At 33.2% G+C, this 26,594-nt stretch overlaps 2 protein-coding genes across 2 annotated transcripts; one reads left to right on the forward strand and one right to left on the reverse strand.

Moving 5' to 3' along the window:
* The first annotated feature begins 15,185 nt into the window (after positions 1-15,185).
* On the forward strand, positions 15,186-22,738 carry LOC139843789 (uncharacterized). Its single transcript, XM_071833938.1, has 10 exons — positions 15,186-15,299; positions 15,962-16,215; positions 17,321-17,421; positions 17,507-17,849; positions 18,531-19,244; positions 19,339-19,393; positions 19,838-19,899; positions 19,990-20,096; positions 20,335-20,422; positions 21,770-22,738. The coding sequence occupies exons 2-10, from the start codon at positions 16,090-16,092 to the stop codon at positions 22,079-22,081; spliced, it is 1,908 nt and encodes a 635-aa protein (XP_071690039.1). The 5' UTR covers positions 15,186-15,299; positions 15,962-16,089; the 3' UTR covers positions 22,082-22,738.
* Positions 22,739-25,013: 2,275 nt separating this feature from the next.
* On the reverse strand, positions 25,014-26,112 carry LOC139844336 (uncharacterized). The gene has a single exon (XM_071834556.1). It carries the CDS (start codon positions 25,938-25,940, stop codon positions 25,164-25,166), a length of 777 nt encoding a protein of 258 aa, XP_071690657.1. The 5' UTR covers positions 25,941-26,112; the 3' UTR covers positions 25,014-25,163.
* Positions 26,113-26,594: the final 482 nt, after the last annotated feature.

Raw genomic sequence — 26,594 nt, forward strand, 5'->3', positions numbered from 1 at the left:
CTTCGGTGATACATTTGAATCATGTCTAGTTAATCTGGAACGAATGCTTATTAGATGCGAATGATCAAATCTAGTACTTAATTGGGAAAAATGCCATTTCATGGTTAAAGAAGGCATCGTTCTTGGTCATAAAATTTCAAAAGAAGGAATTGAAGTGGATAGAGCTAAAGTAGATGTAATTGCTAAACTTCCACATCTCACCAATGTTAGAGGAGTTAGGAGTTTTCTAGGGCATGCCGATTTTTACCGACGTTTCATAAAAGATTTTTCTAAAATTGCCACTCCTATGAATAAACTCCTAGAAAAGGATGCTCCATTCATCTTTTCAGATGAGTGTATCAAATCTTTTAATATTCTTAAAGAAAAACTAACTAATGCGCCGATCATGATAACACCAAATTGGAATCTACCATTTGAACTAATGTGCGATGCAAGTGATTTTGCAATGGGAGCCGTTTTAGGACAAAGGATTGAAAAACGATTTCAACCTATATATTATGCTAGTAAGACGTTACAAGGAGCACAAACGAACTATACGACTACTGAGAAAGAACTCCTTGCTATTGTCTTTGCTTTTGACAAATTTCGATCGTATCTCGTTCTAGCAAAAACGGTGGTCTATACCGACCATTCTGCTCTTAGATACCTATTTTCAAAACAAGATGCTAAACCAAGATTAATCCGTTGGATCTTACTCTTACAAGAGTTTGATATTGAAATCCGAGATAAAAGAGGAGCAGAAAATCTCGCCGCTGATCATCTTTCTCGTTTTGAAAATCCCGAATTAGAAGTTCTGAATGAATCGGCCATACAAGACAACTTTCCTGATGAATATCTATTTAAGATAGATTATAAAGAAATTCCATGATTTACAGACTATGCAAACTACTTAGTTTGTGGATTCCTTGAAAAAGGATTATCGTACCAAAAACGAAAGAAATTCTTCAGTGATATAAAACACTATTTCTGGGAAGATCTACATTTGTTTAAAAGTTGTCTAGATAGAATAATACGCCGATGTGTATTTGGAGATGAAGCTAGTAAAATATTAAACCATTGTCACACAGGACCAATAGGAGGGCATTATGGGCCTCAACTAACAGCAAGAAAAGTTTATGATGCTGGATTCTATTGGCCTACAATTTACAAAGACGCACACCTTCTTTGCAAATCCTGTGATGCATGTCAAAGGGCCGGAAAAATAAGTCAACGTGATGAAATGTCACAAAATGTCATCCAAGTATGTGAAGTATTTGACATTTGGGGTATTGAATTTATGGGTCCATTTCCAAAATCTCATAATAATCTATATATACTCGTAGCCATTGATTATGTATCTAAATGGGCGGAAGCACAAGCTCTCCCAACTAACGATGCACGAGTTGTAGTCAACTTTTTAAAACGTCTTTTTGCAAGGTTTGGAACACCGAAAGCTTTAATAAGTGATCGGGGAACTCATTTCTGTAATAATCAACTTGAGAAAGTTCTTAAAAGATATGGAGTAACTCATAAAATCTCCACCGCATATCATCCACAAACAAGTGGACAAGTTGAAAATACCAACCGAGCTTTAAAACGTATTCTAGAGAAAACCGTAGGATCAAATCCGAAGGAATGGTCCATTAAATTGGAGGATGCACTCTGGGCTTTTAGAACAGCCTACAAAACTCCAATTGGAACCACACCTTTTAGACTTGTTTATGGAAAAGCATGTCATCTTCCAGTAGAAATTGAGCACAAAGCGTTTTGGGCTTTGAAGACATGTAATCTTGATTTACATGAAGCCGGACGTCTACGATTAAGTCAACTAAACGAATTAGAAGAATTAAGACATGAAGCATACGAAAATTCGTTAATCTATAAAGAAAGAATGAAGAAATGGCATGATAAAAGAATCAGAAGTTCAAAAGAATTTAAAGAAGGAGACAGAGTTCTTCTTTTCAATTCACGATTCAAGCTATTTCCTGGAAAATTGAAATCAAGATGGTCTGGACCATTCATAGTCAAAAGAGTTTTCCCATACGGAACGATAGAATTAATAAATTCAAATGGGATGGAATTTAAAGTTAATGGTCACAGAGTTAAACATTACATACATGGTCCGATGGAAGTCGACAACGAAGTTAATCATAATTTCGACACCACAGCTAACTAAGTGTGGGGAGAATCAAGTCTTTAAAGGATAATATGTATTTCTGTTAGAGTTAGATTGTCTGTTTTCGTGTAAATCTCGAAAATGGAACCCGAATGGTCTTTCCCTAGCAGACCCTAAAGAACTAGTCTTCTCCCCCCATTCTGAATTTTTATTTTTTTTAGGTTTTTACAAAATGAAGACTGCCTGTGAACTAAACCATGGTCTAATGCTACACGCTTTGATCACTAAACGTAATAATGACACACTTCCGAGTGAAATAGTATCAGTAATCAGAGAAAGAATGGACGGAGTTAGAAAAGAATCCAGATGCGAAGATAATAAGTTACAATTTGGTAAAGGAAAATCAAAATCCGCAGCAAAAAGAAGAGCACGACACCTAGAAAGATGTCACAAATGCAGAAAAAGGTCACATGGAGGTAAATGTTCAAATAATCAAACCTATTCAAACACCGAATTTGTTACTTTATGCAGAGATGGACCGTTCATATGTTTAGAAGAAAAGACACTGAATGCTCGAGGTTACGCCTATGTAGCTATGGAAAACCAATTAAACCGACTATCTTATGAATGGGATAGATCATATAACTAAGAAATCTATTTCACAGGTATGTTTGTACAGTTTTTTTTTTTTTTTTTTTTAACCTTTTGATAATAAACGCTAATTTGTTCGCTATAAAGTATTAAATTGGTATTGAATAAAATTAGGTTTGGCGACCGAAATTATTGATATCATTCAAAAATTTATTACATCACTGCGAAATTTAACGTTTATTCTTAAGGTATAAATATCTTTAATCAATAAACCCAAAATATTTTAAAAATTCTTCATGAGTTAAATTAGGTCTTGGAACCGAAATTACTTTACCGAAAAGAGGGGCGCATATTTTTGATAATATTTGATTGATTAAAGTGGGATAAAAAGCAAAAAAGATTTTTAATTTTATTTTTACCATGTTTTTAAAATTAATATTTAAATCTTAAATTAATATTGTAAACTTTATAAAAACAATATATTTAAAATTATAAATATTTGAAAAATTAATATAAGTTTGGTGTGAATTTATAATATGAATTTTTAAATTAAGTTTGGTGTGAATTTATAATTTTTAAAATAGGAATTTTTAATTTTATGCATTTCAAATTTTAAGTTTGGTGTGAATTTTTAATATTAATCTTGAATTTTATATTTAAATTGTGTGAATTTAAAAACAAAATTTTACTTTATCTCATTAAGTTAAAAATATGATTTTTAAAATTCATCGTAAGTTGAAGACTAGGTCTTTGAACCGAAATTGCTTTACCCGAGGGAGGGACGAGAACTTTTATTATCATTATTTTTAATCTTATTGAATTAAAGTATGCCAAAAACATTAAAAAAACCCAAAAATCTTTACTTTTAAAAACCGCACTTTGATTTGACAAATTTTAAAATTTTGTCGAGGGACAGACTAGGACAACGATCCGAAACGCCCTCGCTCCTAAAGGAAAACAAAATTTTTAAAATTTAATTAATTATAAGTTTTATAAAGTATAAGGTTTTATAAAAAAAAAAAAAAATCTGAAAACACTGTACCCGGACCCCCATGCGATCGCATGGGTTTTACACTTCAACTCCATGCGATCGCATGGAGCTGAAATCCAGGCCAGAAACAAATACAGCAGCGGGTCTGTTCTTCACACAAAACACACACATACACTCGAAAAAACTCTCAAATCTTCACCAAATTTCGCCAAAATTCACCGTAATTCGTCATTTTTCTTGCTCTAATCATGCCTAGATTCTCATTCTTCAGTAAATTGGTAAAAATTACACCCCTAAACTCTATAAATTCCTAGTTTTTGTGATAATTACCAATTTTTTACCTAATGCAATTTTGTTAATTTCTAGTGTAATTAGTGTTAAATTGTTAGTATTTTATGCATGTATAACCTAGATTGATGCTATTTAACATGATTTGAAGCCAAAAACTTCAAAATTTTTAGAAATCTAGGGTTTGTGTTCTTGAGCAATTTGGGGCTTTTTGATATAAACAGGTTATGGCCGATTTTTGTCATGAATCATTGCTAAATTGAGTAGTGTAACATGTTTAGATAGTTAAATGATCCAAACAATGATCCTAAACATGATTTTTGGAGATTAAAGTGGACTTTTTAAGTCCAAAATTCATGAACTTGATTAATTTGATATATTTGTCATTTGAGACTTGTTTAATTATTAGTAATGAATATTTTGACATGTTATTTGAGTTAAATGCTTATGAATTTTGTATACATTTTCATATGTGCTTATTTGAAAAGTGTAGAATTGTGAAAAATTGTGAAAATGTGTATAAGTTTAATTTTGATTTAACATGTTATAGTGATTATTTTAAGTTGTTATTTTGCTAACACTAATGCATATTTGGATGCACAAATTTTGTGTTTAATGTGTTTTACAGAGAGCCGATACTGGAGGTTCAGGAGCATCATCATCTAGACGACCAGCACCAGCACCAGAACCAGAATCAGAAATGCAACACGAACAAGAACCACAACAGGAAAAACAACAGCCTGATCAGCACATACCTTATTATGATCCGGTACAGTTTGTTGATGAATTCATAGTATTCCCAATGAGGCCGCCAGTAGAATTCCCAACGATTCCTGAGCACACTCTACATCCTAATCTGAGATTTGATAGAAGATGGAGAGATTACGAGACATATCAAAGGAACAAATTCAAATTGGTAACAAAAAATGTAGAGGTGCCAAGGGTAATTGATTGGGCCCCTTTGGAAACGGTCCATCTAGCTGACCGTGTTAGACAGCTTTTAGTTCAAAGGTATGGCAGTTCTTCTTTTACAGATTGGGAACGTCTTTTCACCATTCGTAGACCTGTATATAAGGAATGGTGTGTTGAGTTGATGAGTACTGTATCACTTGATACAAATATAGTTAGGATAGATGATAGAAGATTTCTTAGGTTTATCTTTGGCGGTAGGATGTACAGAATGTCCATGCTGGACATGGCCAGGGCCTTACAGATATATACACCTGGTGAGTTGCTATTACCCGATTGTACAAACTTGATTCATTATGGTGAACGGGTAGATAGTAACTTTGACGCTGACGCCATTTGGAGGCGTATGTCACATTTTGATGTTTTTACACGAGCAGGAGGACACTCCTATACACATATTGACAGAGCCGAGCTTCGTATTATTCATAGATTTTTGGCTAACTCGATTACACAAAGAGGTCATAATAAAGAAAAAATTACCTTATATGATTTATTCTACCTAAAGTGTATTCGGGATCCTAGAAGCTTTGTCAATATCCCTTACTGTGTTGCTTTTTATTTATCTAAAATGGTAGAGGGAATGCAGGACGGGAGTATAATAGGAGGAGGTATTTTTGTTACTCTCATTGGAGAGTATTTAGGTGTTGATAGGAACTAAGGGGGTCCATTACAGATTTGTAGAGAACAGGTTGAGCCCTTAGGATTGAAAGTTTATGTGGGTGCTAAGGTATTGAAAAGTAGACGTAACCAGGCGGTACCCTATGAGGGATCTCATCCTCAGGTAAAGAGAGGCTCAGACGAGGAAATGGAGGAGGCGGAAGACATTAGGGATGTCTTTCGAGATGCTATTCTTGACGTCCACGTTCGTATAGATGAGGAAGCAATGACGAACGCGGCCAGACATAGTATGTATGAGCAGTGGAACTCAGAGCGAGTATACGAGGATTATAGGCGACGCCAACACGATAGCTGGTTAGTTCATCAGCACCAAATCATGAGCCAGCTATCATATCAGGTACCAAATAACTATGTACCTACTCGACCTGCTCATTTTCCGCCACATAGCCCCGATATCCGACCACCCTTTAACCGGTATGACTATGACCAAGCCTATCAGAACACCTATAACCAACAATGGAACCCACCCGATGAGATGAACTGGAACCCCTATCCAGACTGATTTAGTTCCATTTGGTTATTTTTATGATTTTTATGTTTTTATCTTTTGACTTTTTCATGTTTAAACTTATGTTATTGGATATATTTGTATAATTTTTATTATTTTTATTATTATTGTGTACTAATATTTCATATTTAGAATTTGAAAGTGGGATATTAAGTCCCATTTCAAATTGCCATGCATGATTATATTTGTATGTATGTATATTGTCGATTGTACAAAACAGGGTAAAACAGCGCATTTTCAAAGACTGACATTAAGTTCAGCAAAAGCTACTAATTTTGACGACAAGATGACAAATAAATGTGATGTAACAACAGACGAAATGAACAAATGATGTGCACCATTTATCATTCAGCAAACAAACGCCAATATATTTGGAAACTTTGGTAAAATTTAATCATTTTCGCACAAATCACCCTCAATAATTTAAATTGTTACTGATTTCTTGCAAATGAGGGCATTGCAAGATCTTAAGTGTGGGAAGGGGTTAAATTCTTTCGGATTTTAAAATTTTTATCTTAAACACTTGGTTACCATTAAAAATACTAGTAAAGCAGTAGTTGTATTAGAATCTAGTGCTCTCTGATAATAAAGAACAGCCCTAGTCTTATATACTGACTACCCAATTCTAGTAAAAAATTTCAAAATTTTCAATTAAATGAACTCAAAATCATGTTTATACATATTTATGAACGATAAAACTAAGTGTTAACACCAAAATTATTGTAACCTCGGAAAGGACATAAATTGAGAAACAAACCAAAATGTTAAAATTCATTCAAAATGGAATAGAGGACGATAAAAAGGAAAATAAAAGCCAAGTGTGGGAAAATTTACCAAGTTATCTTAAACATATGTCACATATATCTGTGACAAATAACTGAAAATACTTTTGCTTTGAACTAAACTAAACTGTTTTACCCGATGAAAGAAAAGAAAAGATGGATCTACACGATGAATCAATTCCATCATTAAAAGGAAGTAAAGTCTTCCGAAAAAGACACGCGCTTCTTGATTTAGGTCAAGAAGTTGTCGTCCAGACCAGCTGTAGGATGACGAAAAATCTAGAAAAGTCATCACTAAAATCAGCAGGAAATCCACGGACCTCAGCATTAAACAGGGTCGCCAAGTGGTCAGATTTATCCTAACCATGAGAAGGATTTATCTCGTAAAATGGGGGGGCACCGTGCAAATTAGCTGGATAAGACTAATGAATCAGAACCCCAGAAAGGATAATCTCCTTAAAGATTAAAAATCAGCTTTTAAGCCTGATATTACTCAATCCTAGAGATTGACCTTAAAGATTGAGAATTCAAACTCATGGAATTCAATGATATCTAAACTCGAGCTTGAACGAGAAAATATTTTGATCAAAATTACAAACCGATTTGTTTTCTGAAAACCCTATTTTCAATGCGTTCATTATCATTGAACGTAAAGTCCTAGGAATTCACCTAGAATTCATTAGGTCACCTGAACCAAATCGGGTGTCAACCGTAAGAACGGTGGTTGCATAGCATGGTCAAAGACAGGACCTTGTGCCAGATCGAAAAATCATAAGGGTGAGCTTTACTATTGCTCCTACCAAGGATAGTAATTGCGTCCGACATGTTATAGACCATAATTAAAAGCATGTCAGGGGACATTGCCTTAACAGTTGCTTGTTCAACGCTTTCCTTTACAACCGGACGGTAGTTTACCGAAAGGTAATATACGGGACAAGTAAACTGGACGTGTTGCTTTCCTAATACAAGGTTAGCAAGTGGGTGACACAAAACCGCAAGTTTTGAGCTAAAATTTTCAAATCTGAAACCCACCAAACCCACAAAAATATTTTGCAAACACCGGTGAAGGGTTAATCCGGAAAACTTATCTAGGGTAAAAACTAGATTTAATTTTCAAAAGATCAAATGTTTTCATAAAGATCCAATTTCCTTAAGGATCTACATTTTCATAGTCATGTGGGACTGTAAACCGCCTTTCAAATGTGCACTTTGCTTTGGAAACCGAAAGTAAATCGGCTATTTGATTGCAAGTGTCGTTGACCTAAACCCGAGGCAACTGTGGATGACACACCCACCTTTAACCATGGTTCTATCGTTACTATCATTGTTTATACCGCCGTATAGAAATCACTAATGTACAAAGTGTGAAGAATAAAGAAGTGATTCTAGTATTTCAAGACGGTATTGCTTGAGGACAAGCAACGCTCAAGTGTGGGAATATTTGATAATGCTAAAAACGAACATATATTTCATAGCATTATTCCTCAAGAAAGACAAGCTTTTAGTTGCAATTGTTCTATTTACAAGTGATATTCGTTTAAATAATAAAAGGTGAAGACAAAAGACAGATTCGACGAATTGAAGACGCAAACGACCAAAAAGCTCAAAAGTACAAAATACAATCCAAGAGGTTCCAATTATTGATAAGAAACGTCTCGAAATTACAAGAGTACAAGATTCAAAACGCAAAGTACAAGATATTAAATTGTACGCAAGGACGTTCAAAAATCCGGAACCGGGACCAGAGTCAACTCTCAACGCTCGACGCAACGGACTAAAAATTACAAGTCAACTATGCACATAAATATAATATAATATTTAAATAATTCTTATAATTATTTAATATATTATATTATTTATAAAACCGTCGGCAGAAGAAAACAACCAAATATGAGCCTCCCCAGCTGGCCATGCGATCGCATGGCCTGGAAGGCATAAATCCATGCGATCGCATGAGCCCCAGTTCCAGCCCACATGCCTATAAAAATCGAGCTTTGCTGCACCAAAAAAATATCCATCTATCTTTCTCTTCTCTCCATTTATACGTAATATTTATATTTATAATTTATATTTTAATTTTAATTATAATTCTAATAATAAGGGTATGTTAGCGAATATTGTAAGGGTGTAAGTCGAAATTCTGTCCGTGTAACGCTACGCTATTTTTAATCATTGTAAGTTATGTTCAACCTTTTTACATTAATGTCTCGTAGCTAAGTTATTATTATGCTTATTTAATCCAAAGTAATCATGATGTTGGGCTAATTACTAAAATTGGGTAATTGGGCTTTGTACCATAATTGGAGTTTGGATAAAAGAACGACACTTGTGGAAATTAGATTATGGACTATTAATGGGCTTTATATTTGTTTAACTAAATGATAGTTTGTTAATGTCAATATAAAGATTTACAATTGGGCGTCCCTATAAATAACCATTTACACTCGATCGGACACGATGGGCGGGGTATTTATATGTACGAATAATCGTTCATTTAACCGGACACGGGAATGGATTAATAGTCACTAGAATAATTAAAACAGGGGTGAAATTATGTACAAGGACACTTGGTATAATTGATAACAAAATATTAAAACCTTGGGTTACACTCAGTCGACATCCTGGTGTAATTATTAAACAAAGTATTAAAATCTTGTTACAGTTTAAATCCCCAATTAGTTGGAATATTTAACTTCGGGTATAAGAATAATTTGACGAGGACACTCGCACTTTATATTTATGACTGATGGACTGTTATGGACAAAAATCAGACGGACATATTAAATAATCCAGGACAAAGGACAATTAACCCATGGGTATAAAACTAAAATCAACACGTCAAACATCATGATTACGGAAGTTTAAATAAGCATAATTCTTTTATTTCATATTTAATTTCCTTTATTTTATATTTAATTGCACTTCTAATTATCACATTTTTATTATTATTGTAGTTAATTGCACTTTTAATTATCGTACTTTTTAATTATCGCAAGTTTATTTTATCGCATTTTTATTATTTGCAATTTCATTATCGTTATTTACTTTACGCTTTAATTTAAATCTTGTATTTATTTTTAATATTTTACATTTGGTTTTAACTGCGACTAAAGTTTTAAAATCGACAAACCGGTCATTAAACGGTAAAACCCCCCCTTTATAATAATAATATTACTTATATATATATTTGTATTTTTATAAAAGTAAACTAATATAGCGTTAAGCTTTGTTTAAAAAGATTCCCTGTGGAACGAACCGGACTTACTAAAAACTACACTACTGTACGATTAGGTACACTGCCTATAAGTGTTGTAGCAAGGTTTAAGTATATCCGTTCTCTAAATAAATAAATATCTTGTGTAAAATTGTATCGTATTTAATAGTATTTCCTGTAAAAATATAAGCTATTTTATATACACCTCGCGAAACATCAAGGACACTCGCACTTTATATTTATGATAGATGGACTGTTATGGACAAAAACCAGACGGACATATTAAATAATCCAGGACAAAGGACAATTAACCCATGGGAATAAACTAAAATCAACACGTCAAACATCATGATTACGGAAGTTTAAATAAGCATAATTTATATATTTCATATTTAATTGCACTTTTAATTATCGCACTTTAATTTATTGTCATTTTATTTATCGTACCTTTTAATTATCGCAATTTTATTTTATCGCACTTTTATTTATCGCAATTTCATTATCGTTATTTACTTTACGCTTTAAATTAAGTTATATTTATTTTTAATATTTTACATTAGGTTTTAACTGCGACTAAAGTTTTAAAAATCGACAAACCGGTCATTAAACGGTAAAAACCCCCTTTTATAATAATAATACTACTTATATATATTTTTGTATTTTTATAAGTTAAAACTAATATAGCGTTAAGCTTGTTTAATTTTCCCTGTGGAACGAACCGGACTTACTAAAAATAACACTAATGTACGATTAGGTACACTGCCTATAAGTGTTGTAGCAAGGTTTAGGTATATCCATTCTATAAATAAATAAATATCTTGTGTAAAATTGTATCGTATTTAATAGTAATTCGTTGTAAAAATAATACTATTTCCTAGTACACCTCGCTGTCATCAATATGATACATACATATACATATGCATACATGCATGCAATTCCACTTTTTATCAATCTTCAAATCTTATTATTAATTATCTTATGTGTTCATGTTAAAGCTTATTCATCAATCTTAACCAATCTTTATTAATCACAACCATTTAAGTGTTCATAGTAACATTATTAACCATATTATTAATCATATCTTATAGTTTAATATTTGTATGACAATATAACTTAGTTTAATTTTAAGTGTTACAATATAAGATAGGTTTTCATGTGTTATAGTAATATTTTAGTTTAACTTTTTAACTTTAATATCCTATATTATCATGTTTTATGTAACTAGTATGTTTTAAATTTTATCTTATCTTAACTACAACTTATATGTTTTATTATAGTCTTATCATGTTCATCTTTATATGTTCATAAAATCTTTATCATTATCAGAATTACACCTTCTTATACAATAATCATTATTATTATTAACTTCCCATTCTCATCATGTTAATTATATATATATATATATGTATATATATATATATATGTATATATATATATATATATATATATATATATATATATATATATATATATATATATATATATATATATATATGTTAAATCATACTTTTAATCTTCATGTTTATATATTCATACTTAACTCATCTTGATCATAAGCTTTATCCTTTTAAACATATTCATTATTATCATTTAATTATAAACATAATAATTAAAACAAATTAAAAGTATAATTAATTTATGGTGTTTAGAGGTACCTTAGGAGTGGTTTAAGCGAGAAAAAGTGGCGTTCTAATGGTGACAAAAACCCGAACAGTAGCAGCATAAAATAGCAGCAAACAGTGGCTAAAAGGTGGCGATTGGTGGTGGTTTGTGTCGTCAAACAGCAAAAAAAATGCAGCAGCAGTAGCTCGATTTGGGCGGGTTTGTGGGCTGTTTTGGACGCGCAGAAACAGCAGAAAAAGAGCAGTAACAAGAACAACTTTGGGCTGTTTTTGGGCGGTTGTGGGTGGTGTTTTATCACGCAGGACAGCAGGAAAAAAGGAGGTGCTTTGTGGCGGTTTACAGCAGCAGCAGAAACAGCCTGTTATGGTGGCGGTTTGGGGCTGCAGAACACAGCAGGGTGGCGGCAGTGATGGGCTTCAGGAAACGCAACAGATGGGCGATGATAGAGGCTATTTTGGTGGTGTTGGTGATCGCCTAAGGTGGTGAGGTAGTGATGGGACAAACTGCCGAACAAAAAGAAGGAGAAGAAGAGAGATTCAAGTGATTTTGTGATGCAACTTATGAGGAGCTAAATGGGTGATAATATAATGCTAATTTTTAGAGTCATAATCATATTAGGATTTCTCATAGATCATTTTAGAGGATTAGTATCAGGAGTTGTGATTAGATTAGGACTTGTTTATTTGAATTAGATTAGGAGTAGAGTAATTATAACTAGCTTAGGATTTGTTTTTACTAATTATCTTTAATTATTATTTTTTTATGTATTGGACGACATTTTTTATCATTATATATTTATATTATTTTTTTTCGGCTCTTTTATATATTTATATAGTTTATATATTTATTTATTTTTTTAACTAGTCCAAGAATTTTATTTATTTTATTTAGTTCCCAAATATTTCATTATTAATATAAATGTTACATTTTGTTTATTACCTATAGACTAACAGTTATACTATCACAGAAAGGCATAAATTTTAATTAGCAGTGAGTGTCGACTAAAAGTTTACTATTTGGTCAACGTTTTGCTAACTAGAAATTTATGAGCTCACAAAAATCCTAAGGGCGATATAGTAAAATTAGAAATGGAAAAGTGAGGGTCGTTATACTCATTATGTGTATTCAGTTTTTATACTCGTGTCTTATGTGTAAAACAATTTAAACAACATGTTATCTCATCCCAAAAAGTAAAAGTTTATGGGACTGTAGACTCACCTTGAGTGCACTTGACAATTCACAAGCAAAGAGTAGTCGAATTACAACAACCGAGTAATGTAACCTAAATGTACCATTATATAGTTACATAAGTTTGTTTTAAAAGACAGACTCACAGTACAGTTGTCCTATTGCTCAGATCGACGCAATCGTATTGTAAAAGTCAACACAGTTTTCAACTAGTCATGCAAGTCAACAAAAGTCAAACTTGGTCAAGTTGGTCAACATAATTCATCTACATTAGTAGGTCATGTCAATGATGTCACAGAGTCAAACCAAGGTCAACTCATGAGTTTCACACATTCGTTTAGCCAATTAACGTTTACTAGTTTAGCTATTGTACGTTTTCACAACAGTCATGCAATCGGACAAGCAAAGTTCACAAATGAAACATCAAACAACTATGAGAAGTTCCAGATCATAAGTACATGTCATAAGCTTTCCAAAAAGACCAACCACGCTATCATACGATTCCTATAACTCACGTAGCATGCAAAACATTCAAGTACAATTTATGTTTGGGCATCAGTTTCATATTAATTCTCATTTAATCTAGAAAATAGTAAATCACAAACGGCAAATTAGAGATGATTCCTAACACCTCATATTATCAGTGGTAAAAAGATCTAAGAAAACCATGTTAGCCAATTTGTACAGTTTTGACCAACATGTCGGACTTTCTGATTTTAACAGAATCGAGACCTTTGGTTTCGGCACACATACAACACATAGAAAATAAAGCTTTCAGTGCTAGACATACAAACAAGATATTCTAATCAACATACATTTAACAACATATCAGAAGCTCAAGCTCTAATTCAATTTCTACTTCATGCTAGCCAATTATTCGTGCAAACTAGACAGATTCGATCCATTTTAAGTAGTCATGTTCGGGGCCGATGGTTAACACATGGGCATACTGGTTAGAATGGTTTGAAAGTTGGCGTGCTACAGTTATGAATAAATGCAAGTCGTATGTGATCGTTGCTATCTCTTTATGGTACATGTGGAGATACATGAATGATATTATTTTTGCATCCCCGTTTATAAAGAAGGAGATCTTTTTTGATTCCATTTGTAATTTTGCTTTTAATTGGTATTGTAATAGAAGTAATAATTGTATTAGATGGGACGAGTGGCTTTTAAAGCCGTTGTAGTCATTTTTTTTTGTTTGGCGCTTTAACCGTTGTATGTTGGTTGTTGGTCTTTCCCTAGTTGCTCGCTAGGGGTTGTTTTTTTAATAATTTTTTCACAGTTAAACAAAATTACATTACTATTTCATCAATCTTAAATAATGAATCATTAGTTATCAACAATTTAATATAGTATAAATAATATTGTTTGGGTAGATGGTATTGGTCGATCTCAGGCAATGGAGAATTCTTAGTTGTTTGGCTAGCAAACATATTGATAGCGGCATGTCCCGACTGTTTCCCACTTTTTAGATGATTTAAATGTCTCTCGAAGAAGATATATGTGTATATAGATAGTTTTTCGAGACATAAACCCTCATCTATTTAACCAATCTAAACGTGGCCTAGAATTGACTTCCATAATCTATTCGGTTTGCGAGTCTAGAGCTGAAACTTTGGATTATGTGTTTTTTTTAAGCATTCATTAAAAGTTTAGCTTTGAGTTTATAGGTGGATCGACGAGCGGAACCCAAATTTCACCTTGTGCCAAGACTATGTGACATTGTTCAATAATTAGCATTCCTTCTTAGAGAAAAAGAGGAAGTTATACTTCAACTTTTTAGCTTCATTTTGATTCATTTAGAGGTACATGAATGGAGCCATGTTTCAAGATTCGATTAAAAGACACCGTACTATTTTTAATTTTTTTATGCAAATAGATTATCTTTTTTTTATTGGTTTAGATTTATAGGTAATGGTTGTAAAAACCTATGTAATGTCTTTCTCTTTTGTAATGTCTTCTCTACGTTCTAGAGTCGGTTTTGGTGATAAAATTAAAATTAAAATTAAAATCCAGTGTTAAAAAGAAAAAATAATTGTACGGGGAATAAAATAGAGATCCTCAAGATATCTATTTACGTACGTAATACATGGATACTCCGTATTAAACCTTTCAAGTAATCCGTACATCAATTGATCTCCGGATCTGTATTAATGTTATCGTTATTTTGACAAAAAAAAAAAAAAAAAAGAAAAAAAAAAAGAGATATAGGCCCATATAAAAGGTGTATCAGATACAAAAGCCGAGAGCCCAATATCGATATCAATACCCACACACTGCAGTTCTAATCTGCAAAACAGAAAGAAAAGAAGACGGCGACCTCATCCCTTTTGTCGTCGATTCTTCATCGGAGTTTTCTATTCTAACCGGTAATACTCGTGGTTCATTTTCTCCTTTTCTATACTTATATGTATACGCGTGTATACATAGTTTATAGTTTATCAATTTACTCTTTTGATATGAAAAAACCTAGGGTTTCCGAGCATCATTATTATAAATTCGTCTTGTTAGCTGGTTAATTTCCATAAAATCACGGTGTTGAGTGTTTGCTTAATGAAGAAATATCTGTTGTAGAAATTAGGGTTTTATAATTTCCGTAATCTCTGCGAGTGTGCATTTGATGTCAACTTTTTTACTCCAGTAAATATCACATGAGGTGCAGATGTTGGTTTTTTTTAACAGAATCGTGTTTGTTAGTAACTGTAGTAATGAGCATGTGTATTGTGTATAGTGTTCGATTCTAATTGTAGTTTGCTAGTTGATGAATGAAAGCAGATTTTTAACAATTATTTTTCTAAAATCACACACTAGCTCGTATGATCCGATTACTTCAGTTATAGTTTTTGAGATTCTGGTAGTTTGATCCCTATCTTTAATTCTGTTTATGAAATAGGAATTCCAGAAAGGGTCATAACAAGATTGTTTGTCTTATACTTCATTTAGATGAGTGGTAGTATGAGCGGTTTTTGTTATACTTCTATTCGTGTTATACGAGTATATGTTTATTCACTAGTTTCTGTTTTTAATGCAGGTGCAGAGTTATCAGTATATGTTGAGTTTGGTACAGTTTGAAAGAGTTGATCAAGTGGGAATAGCTGACAGTTTGGGGGGGTCTAGAAGTGGTTTTTTACAGAAGGTTTTGGAACGAAAAAGGGGTTGATGGATAGTGTTGATGATCTGACTTTTAGGATTATATTCTCCGGAGATGGAGCTGGAAAGTTGCGGGATCGAGTGAAGGAAAAGCTGAAGGAGTTTATGGGGGACTATACAGATGACACTCTTGTGGTATGTTTTGTATATGAATAGATGTGTGATGATTATAAAATGAAATCAATAGAACCGTTTGTATATAATTTATCAGGAAATAAATGTTCTTTTTTTGTACTCCAACTTGTATGAGCCTAAAGTTTTGATAAACTCCGAGTTATATGTTTTATAATTTCTGCACGTAGAACACATGTTATATACTAACATGAATGGCCCAAGGTGGTATTGTTACTGCTAGGTGCTAGCATATAACCTAAAAATTGATGAAGTATCCAAGGATCCATGAGCTTAAATTTTTAGTCAGTCGTGTTAGTTTATTACCATTTGCGTGTAAATTTCTTATTGCCTAAGCATTGCATGGACGTTTATAGTTTGTATGGAAACGTCATGTATTGTTCTGATGTGGCATCGGTGCCAAATACAATCGCCATGTGAAATTAAATTTCTGTTCGGTTTATATCATTGATGAGTACTGTCCTTATGTATAACCACTTTACTTTCCGTCAATCTTAATTGATCATGTCTGAATGTCTGATTCTATCACAATGCTATGATCTATGAAACTGCTATGATTAAACCTTACAGTCTGCTTTTGTATATCTACTTATAAAATGCAAATTTGGGGATCTATCATGATCTTCTTTCATGTCTTTGTTACAGAGAACATAAAATTTTTATTCTTTAATTGTGTTGAATCACGTCTTTATTGTCGTACTTATGTGATGTCATATGATGCGATGTGCGGCAATATGTTCGGTGTCATGTTTGGACACATTTTTTTAGAACTATCATCAAGATTGCACACACTAGATTAAGTCTTCATCAGCTAGATATTTATGTTTGTTAGAGGATGTTCATATAATTTCTTAAATTGTGTTAGGGGATTCATAATCTATTATGATGAAATGATAAATTGATATAAGTTAGATTGGTCAAATATTCAGCATGCATTTCTGACGTGGGACTAAACCTTGTAGCTGATGGGAAAGACATATAGACAGCCATGAAAACTGGTTTTTATTGTGTAAGAGAATTTGATTTGTGCACCAGTTAAGTGACAGTATGAGGACTACTGGTATATTAAGGAAAATGTATGGGATTCATGATTCAGTTTGTCTTGCAGGAATATGTGATCGTTCTGCTTAAAAATGGCCGGCGCAAAGCAGAAGCAAGGAATGAGTTGAATGTCTTTTTGGGAGATGACAGCGACTCTTTTGTATCTTGGTAATGCATTTGTACCCACCCTATTCAAGTTTTTAGTTAAAAGCTGTTCTGTTATATCACATGTTTAACTTTTATTACTCTGCAGGCTGTGGGATCATTTGAGATCAAATCTTGACCTATATGCACAACAAAAAGAATCTCGTCCTGATGAAGTGGGGAAACAGAAACTGTCTGCAAAGGAAGATGTAAGGTCCGAATCTGATGGCATGAAATCTGATAAATTATCAAAGAGTCGAAGAAACAAAGATTGGAGAGGAGTTATAAAAGATCCAGAAGAACCACCCCCGATTCGTAGTGCAGTGATTGCTAATATCCATGCAGATGATGAAAAACATGTGAAACGATCACCCTCACCTGAACCAGTAGCTCAAAGAAAAAGAGGTCGTGGTGGTGAAACAGATCAGACCGATGAAAGATCACAAGTCAAGGTTTGGCCCTGTTTTTCCTTCCTCATATATGCTATTTAAGTTAATACTAGTTTATGGACCCGTGAAAACATGGGGTTGATGACAAATTTAAATTATAAGTTTTATTTAATATTTTTAACTATAATTTTAAAAATGTGTTTTGTATATTCCATTTTGCATGTTTACCCTTTATCTACACGTGTGGGATTGGGTATTGTTGTTGTTGTATTGCATTTTGCTTGTTCTTTTAGTGATGCATTTATACATTTATATAGTCAACAATTAAAAAGGTAAAAGCAATAAGCCTCATTTGTTAGTAGCTTGTTACTAAAATAGACTTGTCAAAATAATTGCTTTAAAAACCTAATCGGAAACAAATACGTCAAAATTGTGCAGTTGTAAGAGACATGTAATTGAATATTGACATTTTCAAGAATAATATTTTTTGGTTTAAAAACTTTACTATTTTAAGTTTTTTAACAGTAATATACTAATATATAGTTCTGTTAGAATTTTGTTGATTACATTAGAAATAAAGTTTATGACTTCAGCATTTAACTACATGATGACACATCATCATCAATTTAATCTCATATTATGACAAAACAGCTTCATAACATCAGCAAAACCCTCTTTTTATATATGTATTGATTGATAGATATAGATATAGGTCTCAGCACATGTTAAAATGTTTACTTTCAGAGAGAAACGGTGTCTAAACCGACCCTAGGAGCTTCCCGAAGACTACTACAATTTGCAGTGCGAGATGCAGTTGCAACTTCGAGGCCCACCGGTTCAACTTCAGAGCAATCAAATAAACGCTTACGTTCTATAGTTTCTACACCCACTGATGACACCTTTATTGAAGAACGGCGTCCCAAAATCCGCTCAGTTGCAAGAGTACCTAAATCCATGGCTGTTGCCATTAAAGCTGTGGCTGATGCTGCTAAAGACGTTGTAAAAGTCAAACATTCTGGAAATGTATTTGACCGGCTTGGGCGTAGTATGGATATACCAGATACTGTTGACCCGTTTCCAGAAGAAGATGAACAACACGAGGGTTTTACAGAGACCACTGATCCAACTTATTCTGACCAGTACATTGATGATGTTCCTATGATGGAACACGATACTGGAATTGCTTCTGAGTTTGCATATATTAATGAGGGACATAACAACATGAATTCTCAGATTGTTGAATCAGGTGGACGTTTGGTTAATGATTCTGAGATGTTGCAGTACAATGCAGCAAAGGCTGTGGATGGAAAGTTTAAGAAACCACACAGAGATCAGAATACTCCTGTTTCTACGGCTAATCTCTCTCGTAAAATAGTAAATATTTCTTCAAATGTAAATGATCGGAAACCAAGTGGGGTTTCAGACATGGGCAATTATGCCACTATTAACAATGGAAATGTAAGCTTATACTTGAATGTGTTTGTTTTTATTGTGTTTCAATTTTCTAGAATTATATTAGGCTAGATTGTTTCTAATATGTTTTTATACTCAGGGAGTACCCACTATTCATGCTCAACCAGAGATTAAGAAGACACTGTCATCAACTGGTAAGTACTGTGCTTGTCTATATTATGTTCTTTGTTACTGTTTATTGCATTTATCTGGCTTCCTCGAATATATATGCGTCATGATTGACGAGTATATTATGGAGAGGCGAATTGGTTCAGCGATTTATTTTACACTCTATCACTGTTTTTAAAAAACCCCGACTACTCCCAATTAATTCCGATTATTCTATTGTAAGAACATACCGATCCGATTTTCCAAAATCCGTTTAGGTAATCTGTCAACGTCGATTAAAGTGTCAAAATCGATTTATTTGCCAAAGTCAAAGTTGATCAACATTTTAACATGTATTTAAATTAGAGTTTTAGAGTTTCTGTACAAAAGAATGATTATATTTAATGTTTTTACATAATCATGAGTTTATGTTTATGGTTTTCTTCTATATTTACACACATAATTTTACATATTAAATTTTTGTTTTGCAGATGTTAATCCCACTGGTCTACCTATTGAAGATGTGGATTCTCGCACCATTTACGTTAGCAATGTAACGATCCTACTTTCTTGTATAGTGTCATGTCATTACTTTATCCTCATGATTGTATTTCTTTGTTTAAAAATTGTTGAATTATTATAGGTCCATTTTGCTGCAACTAAGGATGGTCTTTCTCGGCACTTCAACAAGTTTGGGGATGTGCTCAAAGTGGTTATAGTATCTGATGCAGCAACTGGACAGCCAAAAGGGTTTGACATTATTCTGTTTTCTTTTTCGCACTAGATTTTGCTGTTTGCATGTGTGATTTGTGTCTATTTCATATGCTATTTAAAGAATTCATTTTTCTTGATATAAACGAGTCCAATATGCGTTTTATTTTTTATCTGATCCAAAAAGTTTGGGATAAACGCTATAGCGAGTCTATCTTTTTATTGCTGAAGATAGAAACTATGGTTTCTTCTGATTCAAACGGTTCCTTTCATGCAGATCAGCTTATGTGGAGTTTATGAAAAAAGAGGCTGCAGAAAATGCTTTGTCTCTAGATGGTACATCCTTTATGTCACGTATTCTTAAGGTACCTACTGATTTCACTATCATTTGCTGTCGAATCATAATACCTTTGTAACAATGTCATCCATTATTACATAATTCTACTAGTTTGAGGAACCTTTCTATCCTAGTTTGGAAGTTTGTTACTGACTTATTGTACTAGTAGTTTTAACTTACCTACAACTTGCATAATTGTTAAGCGAGAGAAAGGTATCTGAATAGTAAACAATATAGTTTTAGTTAAAGCCTTTTGAGTAACTTATAATTACATTTTAGATTTGGATACCCTATGCTATTTTTAGGTTGGAAAATGAACAAACCTCAGTATTATTAGAAATAAACCACAAAGAAGGAATTCATTGTGTTAATTAATGGAAGGCTAGGTTTGTTGCTTAACAGAAAAAATAATTGTACTAAGACAATGTAAAACCAAGAAAAAAAAGTGGGATCCCCTCTGAATCACCGATGTTTAGTCGACATCCGGCGGCTGATTGTTTTATAGGCCGATTTGTTTATAGTGCTCTTAAGTTAGGACAATAATAAACCACAAATAAGTAACTACTTTCATTTAGTAAAAGAGATTACATAGAGCCATTAGGCATATTAATAGGCTTATATTATTTTGGTGACCATGTAAAAATAAACTAATTCTATGTGTATAACTAGCTAAATGGTAACTAATATCTACATGCATCTAAATATATTTGCTAACAAATCACAATGATCTTAAGAAATAGTAGATCAGTTTTGTCAAAACCCGTTGGAATTAAATATAAAATAATTAAATAATTTAATAAAAATCAGAACTTCCAACTACAAAATACATAGAATACAAATCAGTGTTGCCAAGTAAGGGTTAGTTTGTACCTGGACACGAGAGGTGTATGTTACTTGTTGTATACAAAGTGGTTATTTTATCCCTGCTCTGTGCAACTATGTTTTGTTGTCTAGAATATAAATATATACTGGATCCTTAGATGCCATTTGAGCATTATTGCTATTTTTCCCAAACTGTGCTCACTTGCTGAAACTGAATAGTTTCTAAAAAACGCTCAAATGATATTGTACGGCTATTTGATTTCTTTTACGAAATTGAGTTGCATTTTAAGACTTGTTTAAGTCGCGTGATGGTAAAATCTTTTTTATTTGAAAGGATGCTATTTGATACATATTTGTTTAGGCTGGTGATATATCCACCATCTTTTTTGATATATCCACCATGAATATGCTTTAACATGTTGTATTGTACAACTTTTCTTCAAAAAAGATGGTGAATTTATCAATGCCCATTTGTTAATGTCTTGAGCCACCTTCACTTTTATCGCCCCAAAAACGAACAACTCAAAAATGTGTTTAATTTTGATGCATGCAGGTTGTAAGAAAAAGTTCTGGTCAGCCTGAAGCTGCTGCACCAGTTACAACTTGGCCCCGTGTCTCCCGTGCTGCTTCTCCATTTGTTGCATCTAGATTTGGTAGAGCTTCTTTCCCGAGAGGCATCCCTAATCTATACCGGCCCCGCCTTCCAATCAAAACAGGTGCTAGGAGCATGCAGTGGAAACGTGATGCACAAAACTCATCATCTGATGGCATCCCGAGTCCTGCTGCCGTTTTGTCTCCCACCACCCGAAATCTCACTTATGTCCGAACAGAGACCAAGACAGATGGAAATTCGAACAATGCCTAAATTTAGTCACTTAACTTCTTGGTCGAGGTACGATAATCCAATCATTCACACGATCATGGATCTGTCTGGATAAGTGGGCAAATAACGACTTATATATCAGTTGAGCAACAAGCACGAAAAGGGTTGGTGATGGAGATGATGAGCATTTAGGGTTAGTGGCGAACTATGGGTGGGTTTTTTTGTGGTATTCTTTTTGGGACAAATTGGTTTTTTTGGTCAAGTACACAGAGGGATTCGGTTGGTTGGTTACGTTATATATTTTGGTAGTATTTTTGAGTTTGATGTAATGAGATAATGCCTGCAGGGCCACATTTGTACCTGAACACTTAATCTGCCTCTCCCCAAATATTTAAGAAAACATAGTCCCACCAAAAAAGAAAAAAAAGGAAAAAAAAAAAAAAAAGAGAAAAACCCCAAGAAAATGTGCATTTATTTCTTCTTCTTCTTTTTTTTTTTTTTTGCTTTTGGTACATTTTATGGTTGGTACGCTATTGTTGAGTTGTATGTGTTTGTTGATTCGGGTTGAAATGAGATTAAATGATTAAACAGGTACCTTTTGTTTGTTTTTGGGCTCGTTTAGGTTACAAGCAACGTGAAATGCTGGTAGACGCTGGAATTTTGTATCTAATTGATATCCTTAAAATTTGTTTTACTGAATAATATTTCTTGGAGAAAATTGTCCTAATCATTAGAGCATGTGTATCAACAAACACTTTTTTTGTTTTTATAGTAAAAACCTATATGGCCATGAATATCAAGTTCCTAGAACTAGTTGCTCCGTAATACACTTTTTATTTGATCAATAGTCGGTCAAATCTTGGTACCCTTGTTTAATCATACATCAGGGTATGTTTACCTTGTATAACTCTTAAATTAGTAGGTAAATTTGTTGTTTTCACTTAATTTGAAAAATTGATCTATTTTTAGGAGAGATAAAATCAGACACACTGAATCTGAATCATGACTTAATACAGAAAATGTCAAAAAGTGAACAAATGACTCTTTATGGTCCATCTACCGTGACTTCCCCTTAGGCGCATTTTGTCAACCGAGTACATTTTTTAACAGCGTGCATATACAAACCAAATCTTCTCTAGCAAGAAGCTAGAGAAAAGAAAAAAGAAAATTATCAAGGCTTTAAATCAATTGTTCCAGCTAATGTCTAGGTTACCTCTATATTTGACCCTTTAAAGATAAATAAACGAATTAAATCAAACAAAGTGGCAAATTATTTAGTCCTCGGTTTTGACCTTACCTGATATTGTTTGTCAAAAAAAAAAAAAAAAAAAAGTAGGCTTAGTATTCCCTCTCAAATTATTGTTTACAGATTAAATAATATACATTAGAATAATTTACTCTTGATGACAATGTTATCCTTAATTTCTATATCTTCAACGTGGTTCACCGAGTTCGATTACCATTATTCTTTTAGGGTGTATTTGAATGAAAGTAGTTGGAGCCTTTAGCTGGCGCTTGTAAGCTAGAGTTGGAACTTATTTTTAAAACCGGTAGCTGAAGCTTATTATTTTATATAAGTGTGTGGTAAACTAGCCGGAGCTTATTATCCAATTCAGAAGTTATACTTCTATTTTTTTTTTTCTTTTTTTTTTTTTTTTCATAAGCTACTATTATGAGTAGGTTATTTTTTAAGAGCTTATGATTTTAATAAACTCTACATTTATGTCTATCACACAAAAAACTAAGCTTATGACTTGAACTTCGTAAAAATCATAAGTTCAAGCATCTATAAGCTCCCATAAGCTTCAAAAGATGGTGCGACAAACACACCCTACTAAAAAAATCAAAACTCGGCCCAAATTAAAGAACCTCCAAAAAAAAAAAAAAAAAAAAAAAAAAAAAAAAAAAAAATGAAAAGTTGAATCAAAGCAAAACTTGGCTGATCACTCCCAAAATATATACACATATATGTTCCGGAGACGTTAAAGTGGTTGAGGCGGAACCAGAATATTTACAGAAATAGCAGCTTGGAAAAGGCTTTGAAAAAGCTAAAGTGGACTCTAATGGATTATGGTCAGGTAACGAAGGAACCTGCAACTGCAGGGGAGAGTAATCGGAAAGTGAACAGTTTTCGCCGGACCATTTAAGAGGCTTAAGAAAGTAAAATGAATAATTCAATTAACAATACAAATAGTAAATGACAAATAACAATATCACCACTTATCCAGATTACCATAAGGTTATACAGATAACAGATTACCCATAAGGTTGCTGACCTCAAGCCAAAGAGGTATAATACCTACTCGATAAAATGCAACTATCCTAAGTCCCTAACCCTAATCCTTGGGTTAGGCCCATTTACGTTTTTCTAGTCATTCGGTACACATGGGAATAAATTATTTACATCGTGGAATCTATCAAAGTTTGAGAGCAAAATTGTCAAATAAATCTAGTGCTACACAGGTACAATCTTTAACGTGTATCCTTCATAAAGTAAACTTGAATGTAGCTTATGTAGAAGCTTGTGTATTACAACTAGTTCAAAAACAAAATGAAGAAATGATGATTCCAACAAAAAGAATTTCAACACATAACTTCTAAGAAATTAAAGCAATGGTATCCTGAATTCTAATCACAACTTACTTGAGCTACCACTTCAACACTAATTGCTGTTAAAAAAGCTTGTTTCGATATCTCATTAATTCATCCTCTTCTCAACTAAGTTACTACTTGCATTACTTACTATTATAAGTCTAGTCATTTTTTTTCTTGAACCACGACATACACGTATGATACTACAATCCATCCAGAAAAGCCAATTTTCGTTCTCTGGGTAACCTTTAATCTAATCTGTTATTGAAATTGTCTTCTAATCATGGTTTACTAAATCCTTCAAATGTTAAAGATACCAACATATTTCATATACACAACATGGTTTAACAAATTTGTAAGCAAATGCAACAATGGCAAGCATTAAAAAACTTAAATAAAATTCCCATATGATGATCATTGTCTCGAATACATATAACAAAATTCGTAATCAAATTTATTGTCGAAAGCTATATCATTTGAAGTCAATTGGAGTGTACTAACAATATATGTAAGATTCAGCTATGACAAGTTATCAATAAAGAGCAATAACAAGTAATCCAAGAGAAGCAACACCGATACACAAATACGAAACAACATTCAACCTCACAAAAAACACATTCAAATTCTTAGCAACTTGAAGTGTAAGTGTAAGAATCTGCAACCTACCTTGTTCCTCCATTTTCCTAAAAAAACTCATGGGCTTCAGCGATCTTCGCAGCAAAAACGCCAACGAAAACGGCAAACCGAATGCTAAACAGCTCTGAACAGATACTTCTGGGATAGGACTAGACTTTGTAACATAGGAGATCCAAGCCCCTAAACTCAACTGAAACAAACCCAAAAGAGCTAAACTTTTACTAACTGTATAAACTGTCTTGAACATTTCATCGAGCACTTGGCGGGTCTCATTAGCAAGTGCAGAATCATCACGTTCCACAGTTGGTCCAGTGATCTCTTGATGCTTAAAATCATCAATGGTTTTGTTTTTAGTCTCATTCGGTTTCTGGGTTTCTTCAGAATCAGGTTGTGAAGTAGAGGTTGACAAGAATTTGGGGGTTTGATAAAGATTAGGGTTTAAAAATTGGATTTTGAAATTAGGGTTGAAACTGGTGTTTGATCTGATCAAAGTGTGATTAGGGTAGAATGGGTGATTGAAAGTAGTGAAAATGCGAGTGGTGTTTGAGAAAAAACTATGCGAACGATTAGGGTTTATATGGTGTAATAAAGTGGGGTGAAGTGAAAATAGAGCACATGATGATTTAGGGTTTAGAATCTTGGATGCAAGTCTGCGAGAGATTGTGGAAGCCATTTGTTGGGTTGTGTTATGATGTGTTTGACAACTGCGGTGGTTCAGTATGCAACTTTGCTGGTTCTTGTGAGATGCAGTTTGATTAAATTTTCGCTTGAAATCATGAAAATCAACGTTATAGCAAGGCCGCTTTTCACTAAACTTCTTACAGTTTTCATTCTATTTTTTTCCCTAGACACTTCATCATTTGAAAAAATATCATCTCAACGTATGTGCTAAAAATCAAAATCAATCTTTATAATTTGAAAAAATATCATCTCAACGTATGTGCTAAAAATTAAAATCAAGGTGGGACATAAACTTTAAATCGATCATGGTTGATCATATATTTTTAACATTGTATACAGTTGGTCCTGAAGTTAACAGCCCGTTTGTAATGCCTAGTTTAGTCAGTCACGTGCACCAAGCATGAGAGGTATTATTGTCTTTTCGTTTGAACCATGTTATACCACGTTACCTGACCAAGTATATAACTTTCCTTAGCGGATTAAAGCACACTCGAGTGCACACTGATGGAGGTTGGGGTGTTTCGATGTTTTAAGGACCCTACAATCATAGCTTGAAGATTATTCATCTTCAAGTATACAATCACCACGTCTCAACACTCATGCTTCCCTTTAGTGTAAAGACGGAGCTTATCACATGTAACACCCC

The sequence above is a fragment of the Rutidosis leptorrhynchoides genome, chromosome 4 (genome assembly GCF_046630445.1).
Source record: "Rutidosis leptorrhynchoides isolate AG116_Rl617_1_P2 chromosome 4, CSIRO_AGI_Rlap_v1, whole genome shotgun sequence".
Classification (NCBI taxonomy): domain Eukaryota; kingdom Viridiplantae; phylum Streptophyta; class Magnoliopsida; order Asterales; family Asteraceae; genus Rutidosis; species Rutidosis leptorrhynchoides.